The sequence below is a fragment of the Sphaerodactylus townsendi genome, unplaced genomic scaffold (genome assembly GCF_021028975.2).
Source record: "Sphaerodactylus townsendi isolate TG3544 unplaced genomic scaffold, MPM_Stown_v2.3 scaffold_27, whole genome shotgun sequence".
Classification (NCBI taxonomy): domain Eukaryota; kingdom Metazoa; phylum Chordata; class Lepidosauria; order Squamata; family Sphaerodactylidae; genus Sphaerodactylus; species Sphaerodactylus townsendi.
In genome coordinates, this window is record NW_025950440.1 from 536410 (window position 1) to 559970 (window position 23561).

Consider the following 23561-nt stretch of genomic DNA (forward strand, 5'->3'; position numbering starts at 1 on the left):
CTGAGGACTGTTGAGGACTTCCTTAAATACAAGATCAAGGACTACTGAGACAGGGCCTTGAACTTGAGGACTGTTGAGGACTTCCTTAAATACAGGATCAAGGACTTTTGGGACAGGGCCTTGAACCTGAGGACTGTTGAGGACTACCTTAAGTACAAGGACTATTGAGACGGTGCCTTGAATCTGAGGACTATCGAGAACTTCCTTAAATACAGGATCAAGGACTACTGAGACAGGGCCTTGAACCTGAGGACTGTTGAGGACTTCCTTAAATACAAGATCAAGGACTATTTGGACAGGGCCTTGAACCCAAGGACTATTAAGGACTTCCTTAAATACAGGATCAAGGACTACTGAGACAGGGGCTTGAACCTGTGGACTGTTGAGGACTTCCTTAAATACAGGATCAAGGACTACTGAGACAGGGCCTTGAACCTGAGGACTGTTGAGGACTTCCTTAAATAAAAGATCAAGGACTACTGAGACAGGGCCTTGAACTTGAGGAGTGTTGAGGACTTCCTTAAATACAGGATCAAGGACTACTGAGACAGGGCCTTGAACCTGAGGACTGTTGAGGACTTCCTTAAATACAGGATCAAGGACTACTGAGACAGGGCCTTGAATCTGAGGACTGTTTAGGACTTCCTTAAATACAGGATCAAGGACTATTGGGACAGGGCCTTGAACCTGAGGACTGTTGAGGACTTCCTTAAATACAAGATCAAGGACTACTGAGACAGGGCCTTGAACCTGAGGACTGTTGAGGACTTCCTTAAATACAGGATCAAGGACTATTTGGACAGGGCCTTGAACCCAAGGACTATTAAGGACTTCCTTAAATACAGGATCAAGGACTACTGAGACAGGTCCTTGAACCTGAGGACTGTTGAGGACTTCCTTAAATACAAGATCAAGGACTACTGAGACAGGGCCTTGAACCTGAGGACTGTTGAGGACTTCCTTAAATACAAGATCAAGGACTACTGAGACAGGGCCTTGAACTTGAGGAGTGTTGTGGACTTCCTTAAATACAGGATCAAGGACTACTGAGACAGGGCCTTGAACTTGAGGACTGTTGAGGACTTCCTTAAATACAGGATCAAGGACTATTGGGACAGGGCCTTGAACCTGAGGACTGTTGAGGACTACCTTAAGTACAAGGACTATTGAGACGGTGCCTTGAATCTGAGGACTATCGAGAACTTCCTTAAATACAGGATCAAGGACTACTGAGACAGGGCCTTGAACCTGAGGACTGTTGAGGACTTCCTTAAATACAAGATCAAGGACTATTTGGACAGGGCCTTGAACCCAATTCGTAATGGCAATGGAGTTCCTAGCTAATAGAATTAGAAATAATGGAAGAATAAAAGGATATAAAATAAATAAGGAAGAAATCAGAATAAACATGTTTGCAGATGATGTATTATTGATAACAACTAATCTTGAGGATACAATGAAAGAATTAAAAATAATTCTGGAAGATTTTAAGAAATATTCAGGGTTAACAGTAAACATGGAAAAAACAGAAATACTAGGAATGAATATAGAAAAGAAACAGTTTAATAAAGAGATATTAAAGAAGAAAATTAAATATCTAGGAATTATAATTTCTACTAGAAAAGATAGGATGTATAAATGTATAAATATAATTATGAAAATAGATGGAAAAAAATACAAAATCAGATGAAAAGTTGGGAAGTAAAAAACCTATCTATAACGGGGAAAGTAAAAGCAGTAGATGTGTTTGCTACCCAAAATCTCTTATTTATTTAGAACATTACCAATGGAAATTAACAAAAAACAATTTGAGGAATGGGATAGGAAAATAAAAGCATGGATATTCAATAAAAAAAATGCTAGAGTGATGAATAAAATAGTGTATATGCTAAATGGCCTTCCCACGATGGGGATACCGAAACCCAGGAATATTTTGAGGTACCGATAAAGAGTTTACTAGGATATTAATGAAGATAATACCTCAAAATGGTTAAAGTTTGAAAACGAAGTTAATGAAGGAGCAGGTAATTATGGAATTTATACTAATGATTATAAAAACATGAAACATAGAATATTAGGCCCAAGAAAAGTGAATATGGATATAAGGGAAAAATGGAGAAGCAAATGGATGCCTGGCATTCTGGATAGAGCCCTAGTGGCAAGCGTGGACTGGAACAGAAGGCTGGAAAAATCATAAAAGAATTTAAAAGAAAAAGGAATACATAAAAGTATCGGATTTAGATAGTGAAGGAGAAATTATACCATTACAAAATTTAATAGAATTGGGAGGGAGAGAAAATTGCTGGCATTAAGAGGCCTATGGGAAAATTAAGGAAATTTAGAATAAAAAGATGATTGTATAATAATTCAATGGTTAAAAACTCCACGAAACATCACAAGGAAAATTATAGGAGCAGTATACAAGCATATGGTAGGAGGATAAAGAATTTATGCTTAGAACTTTAAATCAAAATGGGAGAAAGAAAATATCTTAGGTGCTGAAAAAATAGAAAGAATAATGGAGAGAATGAAGAAGGTAAAGATAGAAAAAAATATGTAGAAGTAGAAAGAAAGATTTTACTTAAATGGTATAGAACCTGAATACAACTAGCCTATATGATAAGCGACTAAGCCCAAAATGTTGGCATTGTGGGAGAAAATGGTTATTATTACACTTATATATGTGGATAGAATGTAAACTGGTGAAAAAGTTTTGGGAAAATATAATGAAATATGTAGAACAGTTAGTAAAAGTAAAAATTGACATAAATAATGAATTATTAATTGTGGGGATAATGGATGATAAAATAGAAGTTTTGAACCAATGTATAAAATAATGATAAGAGCAGCACACGCAGTGTTGGAGTATGGAAAGATGATAAAAATGGACAGTGTCAAAATGGTTGGAATACATATGGGAACAAATACAGTTAGAGATTTTGAGAAACTGACAAAAATAAACTATGGGAAGAAAAGATGGAAGATATACTGAAATTATGGACAGTGTATGAAACATGGATGGAAGAAGCCGGATTTAACAAAGAACTATGGAATAAGAGAATAAGAAGAATGAATCTCCTACTGCTTGCATAAAACAATTAATTGAAAGGGGGGGGGGAGGGGGGGAAATGAAAAAAAAAGTAAAGATGAAATGAAGAGATTGAATGTAACAAACGCATAACTATTCTATACAATAAAAATCTATTTAAAAAAAAGGACTATTGGGACAGGGCCTTGAACCTGAGGACTGTTGAGGACTTCCTTAAATACAAGATCAAGGACTACTGAGACAGGGCCTTGAACTTGAGGACTATCGAGAACTTCCTTAAATACAAGATCAAGGACTATTTGGACAGGGCCTTGAACCCAAGGACTATTAAGGACTTCCTTAAATACAGGATCAAGGACTACTGAGACAGGGCCTTGAACCTGAGGACTGTTGAGGACTTCCTTAAATACAGGATCAAGGACTATTGGGACTATTAGGACTACTGAAAGATGATCTTAGTAACTTGCTCTATTTGCTTTAGTTTTTTCCTGGGGAAGGAGCCCTTAATAGGAACTTTCAATACAAGGGAGTGGCTTGGCTATGCCCAGATTGGGCGGAGGGTAGGAGGAGAAAGCCAGCACCATGAAACTTGTAGTATTCTACAAGGCAATTTCATTGTTCCCTTATGCTTAGCCCCTTTTTTATTTATTTTCATATTTTTATGTGTTTCATTTCCTTTTAATATTTGCATTCTTACCCAATTTCCTTTATGTTCCTGAGAGCCAACGTGGTGTAGTGGTTAAGAGCAGGTGCACTCTAATCTGGAGAACCGGGTTTAATTCCCCGCTCTCCACTTGAGCTGTGGAAGCTTATCTGGTGAACTAGATTAGCCTGTGCACTCCAAAACATGCCAGCTGGGTGACCTGGGGCTAGTCACAGTTCTTTGAAGCTCTCTCAGCCCCACCTACCTCACAGGGTGTTTGTTGTGAGGGGGGGGGAAGGGAAAGGCGTTTGTAAGCCCCTTTGAGTCTCCGTACTGAAGAGGAAGGGAGGATATCAGAGACAGAGTGAGGAGGAACTGTGCCCGGGGCAAGCGTGCACCCTGTGCCCCTGCCAAAGAGCCCCCCGCCCCACCCCACGGCAGGCCCGTGGCATTGCGCCCCACCTCACCCCATGGGCACTACACCACTGGAAGATATAAATCCTCCTCCTCCTCCTCCTCCTCCTCCTCCTCCTCCTCCTCCTCCTCTTCTGTGTTCCCATTTTTCCAGAAGAAGAAGAAGAGTTGGATTTATATCCTCCTTTCTCTCCTGTAAGGAGACTCAAAGGGGCTTACAGTCTCCTTTCCCTTCCCCCCCTCTCAACAAACACCCTGTGAGGTAGGTGAGGCTGAGAGATCTCCAAAGGACTGTGACTAGCCCAAGGACACCCAGCTGGCATGTGTTGGAGTGCACAAGCTAATCTAGTACACCAGATAAGCCTCCACAGCTCAAGTGGCACAGGAGGATTAGAGTGCACCTGCTCTTAACCACTACAACCTGCTGGCTCTTATATTTATTGTTTTACTGTATCATCTTTCATGCATACATACACAAGCCTTTATTGGCATAGTCAGAAGCAAATACATAAATCAGGAGCAAATGCATGACTACATGATAGATAAAAAGGCAAAAGGCCCCACGGGGAGCACAACAAGTACGTTCTACTGAGAACTCTCAACTATCTCCACAATGACATTGGCGACCTCTTCACAAAGACCAGGGTCCAAGTTGTTTAACAATAGATAACCTAGAATGAATCTCACTGTTATCTTGAGCTGTGGCTCAGAACACAAACTAAGCAGGTTTGAGGTCGTTTGTGTTCTGAAACCTGGCTAAGACGGTAGTGGGGATTCGACCGGGGAGGTCGTCCCTCAAACCTGCTTAGTTTGTGTTCTGAAACCTGGCTAAGACGGTAGTGGAGATTTGACCCTAGTCAGATCAGGCAGCCCAGATTGGAAGCAAAATTGTAAGTTGGTATATTTAGATCTGATGTTATCAAATCTGGTGCAGTGCAAGAGTTGGTGAGTCAGGGTTTCAACCACATTAAGTTTGCAACTGCATAGCCTTGCAGATTTTTCTAAATTACTGAACCTACCCTTTAACAGGGCAGAGGGCATAACGTTAAATAGCACAATGGTAAGGGCCTCTCCTTACATGGGTTCAAGTAAAGTATGGAGGTAGCGGGCCACTTGTCTCTGCTCAAATGGAATTAAGAGTTGTGTTGGAGAGCAGGTTCGTTTGGCTGCTAGATGTAAATTTGCAAATTCTAGATCTAAAAGCCAATCTCTGAGCCTATTGTATGCTTCTGAACAGGACATTAGGTAGAGTGATTCAATAGGCAGGTCGATGGAAATAATCTTTCTCTCGATTAGAGAAAACCAGGGGTTAGCCCATGCATCCTGTAGTGTCAATGAGACAAGGGAGCCGCTCGGGTGGCAGGTAGTGAAGGGAGCCAAAATCTGAAGGTTCTAGTCCCATGGTAGTAATTTTATATTCCATATTAGATCATACTTATCAGTTTCTGCCAGCATGGCCAATTGGCCATGCTGGTAGGGGCTGATGGGAATTGTAGTCCACAACATCTGGAGTGCCAAAGGTTTGCCACCACTGCTATAGGAAGTAATTAGGCAGGTATAGGCAGTGGCGTAGCGCCAAGGGAGAAGGGTGGGGTGCGTGGCGCACTGGGCTTGCTCTGGTGGTGCGTTACATGGGGTGCACAGGAAGAAACAGTGCGGGGGGCGTGGTGAGGGAATTCCAGGGTATGGCGGAGGTGTTCCGGGGGAGGGCAGGGCAGGGCGGGGTGGGGGGCATGACAGGGGCGAAGGGACCTTCTGTGCCCCAGGTGCCATTCCTCCTGGCTCTGGCCCTGGGTATATGGCAGCGATGGTGAACCTTTTTAAGACCAAGTGCCCAAATTGCAACCCAAACCCCACTTATTTATCGCAAAGCGCCAACCCGGCAATTTAACCTGAATGCTGAGGTTTTCATTTAGAAAAAAACAGTTGGCTCCCTCTTCCTCCGCCCCACCTGCTCGAGCAGGAGCCAGCCTGCTCTAGCCTCCAGCTAGTCCTGCATGCACTGCTCTGTGCCTCTGTAGTATCTCTGCCTACTCTGCCCCCGCCCCCCCTGGGCAGTAGCTGTTAGGAGCACAGGCACCAGGCCCGCCAGCCGAGTCCTCCCTGCTCACCGCGGTGCACGCATGTTGTGCTCAGTGGCCCAGGCCAGCCTAGATGTGTATGTGTGTGTGTGTGTGTGTGTGTGAGGTGATTTTCCACCCCCCACATGATGAACTCTGTGTGTGCGTGCCCACAGAGAGGGCTCCGAGTGCCACCTCTGGCACCCGTGCCATAGGTTCGCCATCACTGGTATATGGCAATCACTGTTTAAATGGGCGGAGTTTCTAAGAGACTGGCTTTCTTAAAAGCATGGTCAGGCCTAAAAAGCACAGGTTGGATAGAAATTCTAATTTGAAATGCACATGTAAAAAACAACGATAGTCTGAATTAGTGATCAAATTTTCTGTTGCTACATACGCAGGGCAGTAGTGGCAAACGTAATAATACTTGAACGTTGGTTGATTAGGACAGTAGGCAGAACCGCATCCCATCTTATAGGTCGAATACCAAGCCATCTGCAGACAAAACAAAACACAAGACACACATCAGGGTGGGGGTACCGGTGCCCTCTTTGAGGCATATTGCAGAAGGCCTTCCCACCAGTCCACGTTTGTTTTGCCTCTTGTCACACGTTCTTTCTCAAGGCTGGCCTTCTGTGGTGGTATCTTGGCTTTTGCTAAGAACCAGAATGAGGGGTTTTATTGTATCTGGTCAAATGTGAGACTTTTTTCTAGTGCAAGGGTCCCCAACAGTGGCATAGCGCCCACAGGATGGGGTGGGGTGTGACGTCCTGTGCATGCCACGGTGCGGGGGCATGCTGAGGGTGAGGCCGGGGCATTCCAGGGCATTCCAGGGTGGGGTGGGGGTGGGCATCATGTGGCAGGGGCACAGGGTGCGCGCATGCCCTGGGCGCAGTTCCCCCTTGCTCTGCCCCTGCTCCCCAACCTTTGGGCACATTTGGAATTCCGAGACAGTGTGGTGGACACAGCACAAAATGGCTGCCACAAAATACCTTCAGCCACGCAGTAAAGATCTTTGTGCTGCGGAGGCAGATTCAGCCGAACCTATGTTTTCCTTACAAATCTGCACAGCCAATCAAATCTCCGATGGTCAAAAAGCCCCACCTATAAACTCTTGATGGACATCAAGAAAAGTGCTGGCGGGCATCGAGATCCCTACAGTCACAATGTTTGGGACCTCTGGTCTAGTGTGCAAGTTGTAGATTGTGACCTCAGCACATGGCTAAGGAGGGCACATGATACCACAACTTTTGCTGGGTAAGTCCAAGTCTGTTGGGTAAGATCAGAGACTCCTTGGAATCCTAGCAAGGCATTGTGAGTTTCCTCTATGGAAGAAAGGCAGGTATAAAATGTCAATGAAAGTCAGTGTGGTACAGGGTTTAGTGTGTTGGACTAGGATCAGGGACACCCAGGTTTGAATCCCCCTTCTGCCACAGAAGCTCGCTGGGTGACTTTGGGCCAGTCATATGGTCTTAGCCTGGCCTACTTCACAGGGCTGCTGTGGGGATAAAATGAAGGACAAGAGAATAAGTCACTGTGGGTCTCCACTGGGGAGAATGATGGGGGCACAAATAAAGTGTTTACTTTATGTTTTAAGGTTGTATGTAGGGTTGGTCAATACTAAAAAAATTCGGTAACATTTGGATTTGGGTATTTTGGGGCATAAAATGATTTGTATGCCCGAATCCGAATCATAGCCGATTCGGATATGCCTGAAAATTCGGGTAAATCTGAAAAATTCAGATCCGTTTTAATTTTGTTTAAATTTTTTTGGTGTTTTTACACGTTTCGGCCTGCAGGGGGCGCAATTTTAAAGCTAGTGGCACTAAACTTTCAGGATATCATCCGGAGACTGTCCTGATGATTCTCCCCAAGTTTAATGAGGTTTGGTTCAGGGGGGGCAAAGTTATTGACCCTCAAAAGGGGTGCCCCATCCCCCATTGTTTCCAATGGAAGCTAACAGGAGATGGGGGCTACACATTTGAGGGTCCATAACTTTGGACCCCCTGAACCAAACTTCATCAAACTTGGGGAGTATCATAAGGACAGTACTTGTATGATACCCTGACTTTCTGGTGACAGTAGCTCTAAAACTGTGCCCCTCAGAGTCAACCAAATAAATTTCCCCAGATTCTGTGCTCTGTAGTGGCTGGCTGGCTCCATTGCAGCCAATGGGAAATTTCTGTGGGAGGGCTGTGGAGTGTACATTTCTCATGGTAAACCCACAAAACTTTCAGGGTGTCTTCAGGAGAGTCTCTTCATGACACCATCTAGGTTTGGTGACCGTTGCTTCAAGGGGTTCAATGTTATGTGTAGGGTCCATCTCCCACTGCTTCCATAAGCAAAGTTCCTCAAACCTGGATGGTGTCATCCAGAGACTCTCCTGAAGATACCCTGAACGTTTTGTGACTGTACCTTGATAAATGTGCACCCCACAGCCCTCCACCAGAAATTCCCCATTGACAGCAATGCAGAAGTCACTGCAGAAAAAAAGAATCTTGGGCAAATTTCTGGGGGTGCCTGCAGGAGCACATTTTTAGACATATCAGCACCAAAATATCAGGGTATCATCAGGAGACTGTCCTGATGACACCCCCCCAAGTTTGGTGCAGTTTGGTTTAGTGGGGCCAAGTTATGGACCCTCAAAATGGTAGCCACCATCTCCTTAGCTCCCATTGGAAACAATGGGGGATAGGGAGGCCTTTTTGGGGGTCCATAACTTTGCCCCCCCTGAACCAAACTGCAACAAACTTGGGGGTGTCATCAGGACAGTCTCCTGATGATACCCTGAAATTTGGTGCCACTAGCTTTAAAAATTCTGGTTTGCATGTTTCACCGCTCCTGCACATGAAGCCTGCTGGAGTGAGTGAGCGGTGAAACACGCAAACCAGCATTTTTAAAGCTAGTGACACCAAAATTTCAGGGTATCATCAGGAGACTGTCCTGATGATACCCCCAAAGTTTGGTGCAGTTTGGTTCAGGGGAGCCAAAGTTATGGACTCTCAAAGGTGTAGCCCCCATCCCCTATCAGCTCCCATTGGAAGCAATGGGGGATAGTTGCACCCCTTTTGAGGGTCCTTACTGAACCAAACTGCACCAAACTTGGTGGGCATCATCAGGACAGTCATCTGATGATACCCTGATAATCTGGTGCCGATACATCTCAAAATTTGTCCCCTGCAGGCACCCCCAGAAATTTGCCCATGATTCTTTGTTCTGCAGTGTCTTAGCTGTATTGTGTCAATGGGGAATTTCTTGTAGAGGGCTGTGAGGTGCACATTTCTGAAGGTATGGTCACAAAACTTTCAGGGTATCTTCAGGAGAGTCTCTGGATGACACCATCCAGGTTTGGGGAACTTTGCTTCAGGGGGTTTAATTCTATGGGACCCAAAAAGGGTCCCATGGGACCCAAAAGGGGCTCATTTGTAGATGTATCAGTACCAAAATTTCAGGGTATCATCAGGAGACTGTCCTGATGATACCCTCCAAGTTTGGTGCAGTTTGGTTTGGGGGGGCAAAGTTATGAACCCTCAAAAGGGTAGCCCTCATCTCCTTAGTTCCCATTGGAAAGAATGGGGGATAGGGGCACCCCTTTTGGGGGTCCATTGCCCCCCCTGATGATACCCTGAAAGTTTGGTGCCGATATGTTTAAAAATGCGCCCCCTGCAGGCCAGAACGTGAAAAAACACCAAAAAAATAAAAACACAATTCGGCTGGTGATCTGAATCCCATGGATTTGGATCTGATAGGATTCGGACAGCTCAGATTCGGACCCTGCTAGTCCGAATCCATCCGAATCAGTGCAGATTCGGTCAAAATCCAGATTTGGACTGTCCGAATTTCCAACCCTAGTTGTATGCATACAGGCAGGTTGTTCAAAGGCAAAAGGAAAGTTGATGTAAGAATGTTGTGGAAAGATTGGCTGCCACACGTACAAAACAGAAATAATCGCATGTACCTCCACATGTGTAGGTACATATTTATGGATGTGGATGTGGAAATATTGCAGAATCAGTAGAATAAGCTAGTCATAGATGAAGATGAAGAAGGAGATGAAGAAGGAGAAGAGTAGTAGTAGTAATAGTAGTAGTGGTTTGGATGTATACCCCACCTTTTTTTCCTGCACAGAGTCCCAAAGTGGCTTACAAATGTCTTTCCCTGCCTCTCTCGACAACAATTTATTATCATCATCATCATCATCATCATCATCATCATCATCATCATCATCATCATCATCATCATCATCATCATCATCATCATCATCATCATCATCATCATCATCATTAGTTTAATTTAATATACTGCCCTATCCCCGAAGGGCTCAGGGCAGTTAACAACATAAAATATCAAACATAAAATCATCACAAAATTAATTACCATAGATACAATTAATTACCATAGATACCATAGATAAAATTAATTAATTAATTACCATAGATTACAATTAATTACCATAGATACCATAGATAAAATTAATTACCATAGATACAATAAAATATCAAACATAAAATATATAATGGGTCCTGATAGTATAAGAGACCCATATGGGGTAAAAGGAGGGGCAGGGGGCAGTCATCTTGTGGGACAGGTAGGGCAGAGAGTCCAGAGAAAACTGTGACTGGCCCAAGGTCACCAACCAGGCTTCAGGTGGAAGGGCAGGAAAACAAATCCAATTCACCAAGTAAAAGTCCACTACTCATGTGGAGGAGTTGGGAATCAAACCTGGTTCTTGAGCTTCGAGGCAGGGCCACTGGGTGGCACTATGAAACTGATTATTCTTGTTTAACCCGGCATTGGCTCACAACTCTCCTACTACATGTGGCATCTCAGATATTCAGACTCTCCACAAAAAAAGTTCAGGAGGAAACATCTCTTCAGATACTCACTGCAGGTGATTTTACAAGATTTTTTTCTCATACTGTATAATTATTTTATTCCTTGGCTTAGGTCTTCAGATCTCAGAAGTACAGTAGGGTTGGTCCTGGTTAATAACTGGATGGGAGACCACCAAGGAAGTCCAGGGTCAAACCACCTCTGAACATCTCTTGCCTTGAAAACCCTGCAGGATCGCCATAGGTTTGTTGTGACATGATCTCACTTTCCACTACTACCTGTTTTATTGTGCATGTAAACAGCTTTGATGTTGGAAGCCTTCGACAATACACAGCTTTGACTTTGACTGGGTGGCCCAGACTAGCCTGAACTCATCAGATCTTGAAAGTTAAGCCGCCCTGGTTAGTACTAGGATGAGAGGCCACCAATGAATATCCAAGTTGCTATGCAGAGGAAGATGGCATAGCTACTGGAAAGGGCACCCAGCCCCCCCCCCAATCTGACAGGTCTTCCCCATTTTGGTAGACCAGCTCTCCAGGAGCCAGATTTACCCACTGCTTTCAACCACAGGTAGACCAGATCTCTGAAGAACTGGTCTTCCTGACATTAAAAAGAACTGGTAACCTGGCTGCCCGTTGCTTTCCACTGGCTGCTGGAGGCCAGGTCTAGCAGTGCTTTTGTAACTGGAAGTAGACTAGCTCTCTGAGTAGTGGTGGGAGGCTGAGGCTGGTGGGGGAAAAGGCACAGCAACTTCCTGCCTTGCAAAGGGACGGGCAGGGCGCCCCCAGGCAAGTGGTACCAGGGTACGTGCCTCGACTTGTCCCACCCTAAATACACCAGTGGAGGAGGGCTATGGCAAATGACTTATTTTAGTCTCTTTCCTTGAAAACTTCATAAGGGGTTGCCATAAATCACCAGTGACTTGATGGCACTTTATGCACAAACCGAACAGTTTTGAGCTGCTCATGGTGGTCAAAGCAAAACTCATCAGCAAACACCCCATTTACTCGGTGACGAGATCAATGGGGAAGTCAACCTGTGTGCATTTTAAATCTTGTGCTTGAATTTTGATCACTGTTCCAAAACGACAGCGTCAAGGAGATTATGGATACCCATTCGGCCGAGGCAAAGATTAACAGAAGCCCTGTGCCATTTTAAAGACTAACCAAATTTTATTCCAGTATAGAAGTTAACCTGTAAGAGACACCTGCTTGTCTTTGAATATTCTTCAAAGATTATGAATGCTAACTCCAGTCACTTTTCTTGGTTTCGTACTTCTTGTGAAAACTAAGGAAAAGAGCAGCCGTGAATCAGCGTGACTGCAGTTGCTGCCCAAGATGGGCAGGAAGGAGTCCCCAGCGTTAGCCCTGGTAAGGGCAGAAGACTCGCCATGCCTCCCTTTATCGTAGGGAGGGAGGGATTTTATATGACTAGAATGCTGGATGCCAACTAAACTAAACTAACTTACATCTTGAATTTTAAATTAAATTTAAATCTGGGCTTATATTTGATATATGTATTAGGAGATTTTATTGCTGCTTTTAAATGTTATTTTAAATGTTATTTAACTGTATTGTTTTACATGTTGTGCACCGCCCAGAGCCCTTCGGGGATGGGGCGGTATAAAAATCTAATAAAATAATAAATAATAATAATAAATAATAATAAGAAGTGGGTTTGTAGCCATGTCATGACAGGGCAGACAGATGTCACGGTGCTTACCCCATGACGTCATCATGAAAGAGGCTTGCCGGAACCTTTAAAGGTCCAGACCAGCCTTTGTGCTGGCTACGTGCTTGGGTCGGCCAGCGACTTGCCCGCCCATCTCTCCCTATAGTGCTTTGGATTTTGTTAGTACATGCTTCTTTGTCATAGCCATTCTCGGTTTGGCGCATGGGTATTGATCTGAAAGGGCCAGGGGAGGGGAGCTAGGGATCTGCCCCTCTCCTGCTGCCAGGGAATGCTACAGCAAGAGGTCAACCATCCAGCTGAGCATTACACCGGAGGGATGCTCTTGCAAGGGGTCGACCGCCCAGCGGATGCTCTCCACAGGAGCAGCAGTGGCGCAGTGGCTAAGAGCAGGTGCACTCTGATCTGGAGGAACCGGGTTTGATGCCCCGCTCTGCCGCTTGAGCTGTGGAGGCTTATCTGGGGAATTCAGCCTGTACACTCCCACGCACGCCAGCTGGGTGACCTTGGGCTAGTCACAGCTTCTCGGAGCTCTCTCAGCCCCACCCACCTCACAGGGTGTTTGTTGTGAGGGAGGAAGGGCAAGGAGATTGTCAGCCCCTTTGAGTCTCCTGCAGGAGAGAAAGGAGGGATATAAATCCAAACTCCTCTTTTGCTTCTTCACAGCAGAGCGAAGCTCCAGTAAGAGGCCGACCGCCCCTGGAGCTCTGCGGCAATGTTACAGAGCAGGTCCAAAAATCCCATGCTGCGCCTCACGCTTCTGATTGTATAATAGATGGCTATGGCCAAATAATTTACCCCAGCCAAGAGTGTGGTGTGGTTATTGGGTCAAAAGACTCCGACCAAGGGTGGTCCCTCCCTCGGACAGCAACTGATGTGTGTTTCAATTATTTTGTTCCAGACATTCTCAGAGGTTGCCTGGGAGGGGAAAAATGGCTCTTGGAGAGGGTGTTGCCCTAGCAAAGGAGAAAAAGAGAAAAACCTCAGTCTGCCCGACACCACATGGGGGGGCGGGTGGCTGGGTGCCACCCTTCTTGACACTGAGCAGGCTCTGCCCCGGTGGAAGAGGGGAGGTAGCTGGGAGTAGTTCTTGTGCTTGGAATGGCCAATCGGCCCTGGACACTCTGCTGTAACCACAGAGACTTCTGCTTGCCACATGGTCCACTCAGCCCAACGAAAGCTTGTAAATGCTTGCTGAAGTCTTAGTGAAACCCTGACTGGAAAAAGTAGAGCGGTGTTGCTGTACCTGCGTGTAATGGCCAATGACCGCGCCTTCTGGGGTTGCTCCCACGCCGTGTTTGAAAAATTTATTTTCGTTGTACCAAGATATAATTGCGTTAGTCCAGTTGGAGGGCCCGCTTGACATGAAGAGGTTTTCACCACATTGATTTCTACCTGCAAATAGAGAATTGTCCCCCTCCCCCCCCAAAAAAAATCAGAGCAATACCTTGGGCAGGTTCTACTAATCAGTATAACTTTCAATACGTGGCTGGTGGTGAAATTAATTCCTTCTAGACACTCATCTGTGTTCCGAGCTTGTTTAGGCTCTGCACGGATCTTGCCTGCAAGATCTGAGATTCTTGTCTGAAAGCAAAAAAGGCTGTTCCCAAGTCTGTAAATTACTATTTGGGAGCCTCTAATTGGAAATATAAAAAGAAGAAGAAGAAGAAGAAGAAGAAGAAGAAGAAGAAGAAGAAGAAGAAGAAGAAGAAGAAGAAGAAGTAGAGGAGTAGGAGGAGTAGGAGTAGTAGTAGTAGTTTGGATTTATATCCGCCCTTTCTCTCCAGTAGGAGACTCAAAGTGGCTTACAATCTCCTTTCCCTTCCCCCCTCACAACAAACACCCAGTGACTGATAAAAACAATGGTCTTTCTGCACAAGATGTCTTTCTGCACAAGAGGAGCACATTTGTTCAGCAGCCAGTCAGCACCCTTGGCTGACCCCGGCAACAACCCCAATCCCTATTGGAGAGGACAGGGTAGGGGCCACCGGGGCACCCGCCCTTTGTGGCCCCCTAACTGCTCGGGTGTCAGGGTCGAATTGCAGAGGCCTCCGCGGCATGCACCATGAGCCCGCCCCACCCCAAGCCTCTTAAGGAGGCCCCCAACCACGAGGAGGTCCAGCACACAAGCTGGCCTCCCCACAAGGATGCTCTCCTCTGCCCAAAACAGCACGGCTGCAACAAGTAGAGCAGCCAACCCAACCCTTTTGAAACAGAGAGGGTGGGTGGGTCAGTTTGCTCCAGGCATCGAAGAAGGTTGGGGCAACCGCGTGCTGCCTAATATATAGGGAGTGTGCTCCACCCTTCCAAGCTCATGCGCATCACACGATCATGCCAGGTGTGGCTCGGCCGCCCAGCCGGCCCAGCACACGCATGCTCATCGCTCCGGAGTTCACGATGTGCCCCCCTGGGCCTTTCCCCACTTTCCCCTCTACCACCGTCGCTGCACGCTACTCACTGCGCGCGTCATTTCTGGCGTGTGCTTGGGCTTCCCCACGACCCCGCGCTCCGCGCAGGGTCATCAAAAGGCACCGTTTGGAAGAGCACCAGGAATGACGCGTGCTGAGGGGGCGCGACAGTGGCAGCTTCGGGGAGGCTGCCTTGTCGCCGCCCCTGCAGTGGGGAGTGCCCCGGGACCCCGCGCTACTTGAGGAGAGTAGCGCGGGGCTTAAGGTAAGTGGGGAAAGGCCCCCTGTCACAATTACGGCCTAGTTGAATCTAGTGCCGTTATTTATATTGCAGATCCGACAGACTTTTTTTTGGGAAAAGGTACAGGATTGGGGAAAACGCTGACAATATTTGCTCATTTGCAATGATACAGGTCTTTCCCCCTCTATTGACTCAACAGAGTGCAGAGGATGTAAAACACTCTCTCAGCAGCGCCGACCTGGCTTTCCTCCACCTCCCCCAGAGCGGCGTCAGGCCACCCCAAAAAATCTCCCTCCTGGAGGGAGGTTTTTGAAAAACAGCGTGTTCCCACCGGCGCGGTGCGAATGGCACCGCCGGGAACATGCTGTTTCCCCCATCCCTCCCCCTCGCCTCGTCATCCTGCGTCGCTCTACCGGACTGCTGAGACCCTCCCTCGCTGTCTTCCGACCCCTGGAGGTCGGAGGGCAGCATGGGCCGGTCTTAGTAGTCCAGTAGGGTGATGCAGGACGACGAGGTGAGTGTGGGGGGGATGGGGAAGAGGTGGCTCCGTGCGGAGCCGCCTCTCCCACGCCAGCTTCTGCGGGGGCTGCTCGCACACTCCCGTGCGAATGGCCCCCACCCCTCCCCTGGCAGGATTCCTGCCGGTGCAGGGGCGCCCTTTCTGCAGTGCGGAAAGGGCCAAAGTCTCAAAGCTAGATTTGAGTCTAGTAGCACCACAGAGACCGACAAGATTTACAGGTTTTGAGCTTTCGAGACTCAAAACTTCCTTCATCAGAGACCGGACTCTCAAAAGCTTATACCTCCAAAATATTGCTGGTGTCGAAGGTGCCACTGTTCTCAAATCTAGTTTATATAACTAGTGTATTTTAAAACAGAGCTTGACAGTTTTATGGGGTCATTTGCTGTGGGAAGAATGGCATTTCCTCAGCAGAAGCAGCAACAATGAAATGCTAGAAAGTACTCACAGATTGGCCATAGAAACATCATCTGTACATATTCTGTACAAGACCCATATCAGGAGTAAAGAAAGTCTCTGTAATTTGAAACACCTGACCAAGCCCCCCAGAAAGAAGTATGAGTTTACTGGAGTTAACAGCCTCTCTGTTTTTGTGGAGAAAGTCTGCTCAGACTTTGAGAAACAGCTGAAATCTATTTTTTTGTGGGAAGGATAACACAAAACCTTTACAGAAAATCCCCTGAATCTGCAATGCTAACTAAATGTAGTTTTTTTTTAAAAAGAGTAGCCGTCATTGAGGATCTGGACCAATTCTTATGGCTCTGGGGTAAACTGGTCAGGCAGAACTGTAATTACAACAGGTCTACAGGCTAGAGATGGAAGGAAATGGCTTCTTTGGAGGGTGCACTCCATGAGGTCCCTTCACTCCCCAAAGCTTGCCCTCCCAATGACTTGCCCCCAAATCTTCAGAACATAAGAACATAAGAACAAGCCAGCTGGATCAGACCAGAGTCCATCTAGTCCAGCTCTCTGCTACTCGCAGTGGCCCACCAGGTGCCTTGGGGAGCTCACATGCAGGAGGTGAAAGCAATGGCCTTCTGCTGCTGCTGCTGCTCCTGAGCACCTGGTCTGCTAAGGCATTTGCAATCTGAGATCAAGGAGGATCAAGATTGGTAGCCATAGATCGACTTCTCCTCCATAAATCTGTCCATGCCCCTTTGAAAGCTATCCAGGTTAGTGGCCATCACCACCTCCTGTGGCAGCATATTCCAAACACCAATCACGTGTTGTGTGAAGAAGTGTTTCCTTTTATTAGTCCTAATTCTTCCCCCCAGCATTTTCAATGGATGCCCCATGGTTCTAGCATTGTGAGAAAGAGAGAAAAATTTCTCTGTCAACATTTTCTACCCCATGCATAATTTTATAGACTTCAGTCATATCCCCCCTCAGACGTCTCCTCTCCAAACTAAAGAGTCCCAAACGCTGCAGCCTCTCCTCATAAGGAAGGTGCTCCAGTCCCTCAATCATCCTCGTTGCCCTTCTCTGCACTTTTTCTATCTCTTCGATATCCTTTTTGAGATGTGGCGACCAGAACTGAACACAGTACTCCAAGTGCGGTCGCACCACTGCTTTATATAAGGGCATGACAATCCTTGCAGTTTTATTATCAACTCCTTTCCTAATTATCCCCAGCAGAGAGTTTGCCTTTTTCACGGCTGCCATGCATTGAGTTGACATTCCCATGGAACTATCAACTAAGATGCCCAAATCCCTTTCCTGGTCTGTGACTGATAGCACTGACCCCTGTAGCGTGTATGTGAAGTTTGGATTTTTTGCCCCTATGTGCATCACTTTACATTTTGCTACATTGAACTGCATTTGCCATTTCTGAGCCCACTCACCTAATTTATCAAGGTCCGCTTGGAGCTCTTTGCAATCCTTTGTGGTTCTTACCACCCTACATAATTTGGTATCATCTGCAAACTTGGCCACCACACTACCCACCCCTACTTCCAGATCATTTATGAATAAGTTAAAGAGCACTGGTCCCAATACGGATCCTTGGGGGACACCACTCCCTACATCTCTCCATTGTGAGAACTTCCCATTTATACCCACCCTTTGTTTCCTGTTCCTCAACCAGTTTTTAATCCATAGGAGGACTTCCCCTCTTATTCCTTCATTGCTGAGTTTTCTCAACAGTCTCTGGTGAGGAACTTTGTCAAAAGCCTTTTGGAAATCCAAGTAGACAATGTCCACTGGTTCCCCCTTATCCACATGTCTGTTTACACCCTCAAAGAACTCTAGTAAGTTTGTAAGATAGGAAAGGCTGCTATGGAGGACTCTTTTGTGTGTCACAGTCACAGTTAACTTTTGGCAACTCGATAGGATTTTAAGGCAAGAGACTAATAGAGATGTTTTGCCATTGTTGTTTTCTGCATAGCAACCCTGGTATTCCTTGGAGTTTTCTCACCCTGCTTCTAAGATCTGACAAGATCATGCTAACCTGGGCCATCCAGGACAGGGGAAGAGATAGAGAGAGTGAAAAATGTGAAGCCCCCCCATCCTTCATGAGTTCTTATGGTTCTCCTGTTTCTGATAACGGTCGAATCCCCACTTTAAATTTGCACGCAGATCCAAACCTGTTCGTTGTGAAACTGTGTCCTCTTCATCGGAGTTTCTCCCTCCCCACTGCAGCGAGCACACAGCAGACACACCTGGTTGCAGAACTCTTAGCGATCCCCACTACCAGGTGAGCTCGCTTTGCCAGTCTCCCCTGATTAGCTGGCGTGCCTTGATGGGGTGGGACCTTTTCCCACTGCGGAAACGTACATTGTACAGGCGTGATTTAAAAAAACAGCGTGTAAAACTTTAATGTTTAACTGTTTAACTGTGCAAACAGTTAATCGTTACCTGTGTAAACCATGAACGATTCAAAGTTACACATTTGACTGTTTAACGTTTACGTCCCCTTCTGCTGGCTTATCGCAAAAGCGGAAATGAAATCAAGGAAAGGCTGCACACGCATTGCAGTGCTGATTGGTTGCCCGAATTCTGCGTCACACTCCAGGGCGGGAAACGAGTCAAGGTTTCAACCCTCATCCCTCCCCTCGGATCAGCGCTGAACCGTGTCAATGGGGTCTGTGCCACTTGCAACCAGGTCCTGCCGGAACGTGGATTAATGGGGAGAACGAGCGCCAGAAACGGAATCTGCCACACAAGCAATGGGGAGGTCGTCCCTCAAACCTGGTTAGTTTGTGTTCTGAAACCTGGCTAAGACGGTAGTGGGGATTCGACCGTTGGTACTTGTATTTGACCTAAGTGCACTTACCATTGATTTCAATGGGACTTCTGAATGCACATACTTAGATGCATTAAAAACCTGCTAAGCAGATGGTTGGTGTGAGTTGTACAATGTTTACTTTAAAAGACCTTCTGTCTATTCCTGAATGGTTGCAGCATCTTATACCGAACAGAAGTTTAAGATAGACTTCTGGAAGTATGAATATCTTTTAAGCCCTATTTTTAGATAATCCACTTGAGTTATATTTGTTCAAGATGTATGTTTTACTTACCAACCACTCTTCGTGCTTTTGGACTGTGATTTAGCGTGCATTCATCAGCCCATGCTTGAGCATTTGCCGCAGCTTCCTCATTCCAACTCTGTAAGAGATACAGGTGATAAATGGACGTGGGCTTAGTTTCAGTAGATGGGTACTAAGACATGGCCAAGTGCCTTTTGCACAGACAAGGTTGTTTTCAGAAAAATTCCCAAAGTGATCTTGAGGCCTTCCCTTTCATGGCCTGAAACATTTCCTCCACCCTCCCTTTTTTGGAGATGGGGTTAATAACATACACCCAGTGTGGAGTTCTGGAGAACTCAGAAATTTGCACTATTTTGGGGGATTTTGTTTATGAATTCTGCTTTGGACTAATACAGATCCCTGCATCTTTTGGAAACGCAAGGGTTAATCCTTCTGTCGGCCCAGAATGTTAGCTCCAGCAGCAGGGCTTCTGGGGGCCTTTCCACACTCTCCCCTATCTCCCCTATGCCGCGCGCTGCTTTCCCCACTCTCCCCTATCCCCCCTATGCCGCGCGCTGCCCCGGCATCCCCACGAGATCCAAGGGATGCCGCGCGCTGAGGGGGCGTGAGAGCGGCAGTGTTGGGGCGGCTGCACTGTCGCCGCCCCTCTCGTGGGGAGTGCCGGGGGACCCCGTGCTACTCTCCTCAAAGTAGCGCGGGGCTTAAGGTAAGTGGGGAAAGGCCCTGGAATAGGCCTAGTTTTTGTCAATGGAGAGGACATCTAGTCTCCCGTCCACTAAAGAGCCCCCATTTTTTTTAAAAAATGAACATAGTGGTCTCACTACAGAGACTCCCCCCCACCCCCAATCTGGGGTCATCCTATTGAGAGGTCTGTGGAGTAAGACCACTTTTTTAAAAAAATTAGGGGATCTTTAGTGGATGTCCTCCAGTTTTTGGAGCAGTGGGGTGAAGTGTCCAGTTGAGGTGACCCGGAGGAAATGTGATGTTTACCCCAGAAGACACAATGAAAAGGATGCTGGCTGGCGCAGGGGCACTCTTTTCAAACTGGACCCCTTTCCCCAATTCATTTGAACCATTGCAAGTCTTTAGTAGACAGCACAGATTAGAGTCTCCCAAGTAAAAAAACAAAACAGCTTCTCTGGACAACCGAGTTAATTTTCCCATAGGACATAATAGAACAGTGGTGGTGAACCTTTGGCACTCCAGATGTTGTGGACTACAATTTCCATCAGCCCCCGCCAGCAGGGCCAATTGGCCATGCTGGCAGGGGCTGATGGGAATTGTACTCCATAACATCTGGAGTGCCAAAGGTTCGCCACCACTGTTATAGAATGAACAGGTGAAAAGACCCAAATGGCAAAACAATCCCAATATGTCAGGAGATGGATTTCAAAAATCCCCAAATGCCTAGGAGAAATCCCAAAACATCAGGAGGGCCTTGTTTCATTTTGGGTATTTCCAGTTTCAACATTTTGGGAATGGTTCGAAATTCAAAATATCCATTTGCCCACCCCTAGTTCTCATACATAGGTGCAAAAATCCTGAACACTGATAATGTTAATAGGCTTATGTCAATTTCTTTTAGGGTTCTGGCCTGCGTTTTACCATTTTCAGCATGTTTTTGGCTGGTGGATCCACATTTCTCCTTAATGCATTGTGAAGATCAATGATTTCCATTAGCTGGTCCGCACTGATGGTCCCCAGAGCATCTGGTTGGCTGAGAGATCCCTGGAATCAAAGAGAATTGACACCTCCCATGACATTTCATTTTATGGCTTCCATTCAAATTTTCATTAGCTTCTCCTTCCCGCTACAGACCCCTGTATTAAGTCCAGTGCTATTCCTTGGGGAGGATTTCCTGAACTCCAGGGGCAGAATTTGTGGAGACATGAAGAAGAAGAATAAGGAAGCAGAAGGAGGAGGAGGAGAGGTTGGATTTATATCTTATATTTCTTCTTCTTCTTCTTCTTCTTCTTCTTCTTCTTCTTCTTCTTCTTCTTCTTCTTCTTCTTCTTCTTCTTCTTCTTCTTCTTCTTCTTCTTCTTCTTCTTCTTCTTCTTCTTGTGTTCCCATTTTTTCCAGAAGAAGAGTTGGATTTATATCCTCTTTTCTCTCCTGTAAGGAGACTCAAAGGGGCTAACAAACTCCTTTCCCTTCCCCCTCACAACAAACATCCTGTGAGGTAGGTGGGGCTTACAGAGCTCCGAAGAACTGTGACTAGCCCAAGGTCACCCAGCTGGCATGTGTTGGAGTGTACAAGCTAATCAAGCAAGCAAGCCTTTATTGGCATAGACAACAGTACAACAATAGCAAAAAAAAAACTGATTAAAAACATACACAGTACAGGAAATAAATGTTAAGTGAAGGGAAATCTACTGGCATTTAGTAATTTCCAGGAGAAAGTCTGCCACTATCATACAGAGAGAAGGATCAGGATTGTCCAACAAGTAGTGTAATCTAATTAAATCGGGGAGATTGGGTAAATGTAAAGGAGTAAGATTTACATACTTAAATCTGATTTCCTTGAATCTGAAACAATGTAGTAATTGGTGGGCCAGAGATTCAACTGAGCCATCGTTACACGGGCACAATCTTTTAGCCTTTTCTTGCTTGTTAAATCTGCCATGTAACAAGGCAGAAGGCATAACATTAAACCTGGCGAGCATTATGGCTCTCCTTTGAGCAGGGTTGATTAAACAATACAGGGCCGAGTGGCCCTGTTCAAATGGGAGAGAAAAATACAGGGGGGAGCATGTTTTCTTGGCTGCGGTGATTAGGGTAGAGAACTCTCTATCCAATAGTTGATCTGGCAACTGGTATTTGTGTGCAGTTGCCTAATTAAGAACAGGAGTCTGGCATCAATGTTGAGGGCAGCCAGTTTTGCCCAGAGAAGTACTCTCGGCACAGAGTCAAAGGCAGCCTTTAAATCAATAAAGGCTGCATAGAGTTTGTTATCTGCATTGAGTTTGTTATCTGCATTGATTGAGTATTTACTGGCTAGGTGTAATAGCACCAAGGCGTGGTCCAGAGGAGATTTCCCCTTACGAAAGGCTATTTGTTCAGCCCTCACTGCACCAGAGTGGGAAAGCCACAGCTGAAGTTTCTTCAGTAACAATTTAGCATAAATCTTCCCTATCAGTGAGAGGAGGCTGATGGGGCGGAAGTTGGCGGGCTCTGAATGACTTCCTTTTTTATGAATGGGAAACACAGTCACAGACAGCCAAGTCTTGGGTATCATATGTAAGCTGTTTACTCAGGTAAAAAGAGTGGCCAGGATTATAGAATCAGGGCCAGGGGCTTTCCTTCCTTTGAGGTCCTCTAACAGCTCAACTACTTCTTGTCAAATCTAAAGGGATAGGTGAAGGAGATCCATTGCTTAAAACATCATCATTAAAAAATTTGCTAAAATAGTCATGCCAAATATCTGGGGTAATACAAGTAGGGGCAGGAGGCTTGCTAGTTCACCAGATAAGCCTCCACAGATCAAGTTGCAGAGCGGGGAATCAAACTTGGTTCTCGTGCTTAGAGTGCACCTGCTCTTAACCACTACAGCACGCTGGCTCTCAATGATGGGAAGTACAGGTGAGAAAATTGCATTTGCCAGATCCAACCCAATGTTTACAAGATTTACATGGATAGACATGATCAATATTAAAGGAAAAATATCCAGCGCTGCAGAATATCTCTTGGCCCAGCAACGTACACTTTTTGGAGAAAATTCAGGCCCAACATTTAGAGTTGGATGGGCTTCCAATTCACCCTGCCTAGGATTGCCAACTTTGGGTTGGGAAGTACCTGGAGATTTTGGGGGGTAGAGCCTCATGTGGGTGGGGTTTGGGGGGAGGGACTTCAATGGTAAGGTGACCAGATGGTCACCTTCACAAACCGGAACAGGCAGGTGGGCGGCCGCACGTGCGCATGCGTGCGCAGCCGCAGGAGCGCACTGCCTTCTGGGGCGCTCCTGTTTCTCACCCTGTCACAGGGCGGGAAATGGCAGCGCCCCAGAAGGCTGTGCGCTCCTGCAGCCGTGTGGGAGGCTGCCTCACTGCCTTGCGCCCCATAAGGCAGTGCGGCAGCCTTCCAAACCCCGGACATTTGAAAAAACCCGCAGGATGCGGGACAAGTTGTTTCAAGGCGAGACTGTCCCGCCAAAAGCAGGACGTCTGGTCAGCCTATTCAATGGGGTAAATGCCTTGGAGTCCACCATCCAAAGCAGCCATTT

At 46.2% G+C, this 23561-nt stretch overlaps 2 protein-coding genes across 2 annotated transcripts in view; one reads left to right on the forward strand and one right to left on the reverse strand.

The window, feature by feature from the left end:
• LOC125425308 (serotriflin-like) overlaps window positions 1-23561 on the forward strand; it is a 133490-nt gene that overhangs the window by 45551 nt on the left and 64378 nt on the right. The window lies entirely within an intron of this gene.
• The window catches only part of LOC125425311 (serotriflin-like), a 30883-nt gene that overhangs the window by 2218 nt on the left and 5104 nt on the right, over window positions 1-23561 (reverse strand). The window contains exons 3-6 of the mRNA XM_048482915.1: window positions 20945-21067; window positions 19370-19457; window positions 13935-14083; window positions 6564-6661 (exon numbers count right to left, since the gene is read on the reverse strand). Of these exons, the coding sequence (XP_048338872.1) occupies window positions 6564-6661; window positions 13935-14083; window positions 19370-19457; window positions 20945-21067 (458 nt within the window). The remainder of the gene's footprint in view (window positions 1-6563; window positions 6662-13934; window positions 14084-19369; window positions 19458-20944; window positions 21068-23561) is intronic.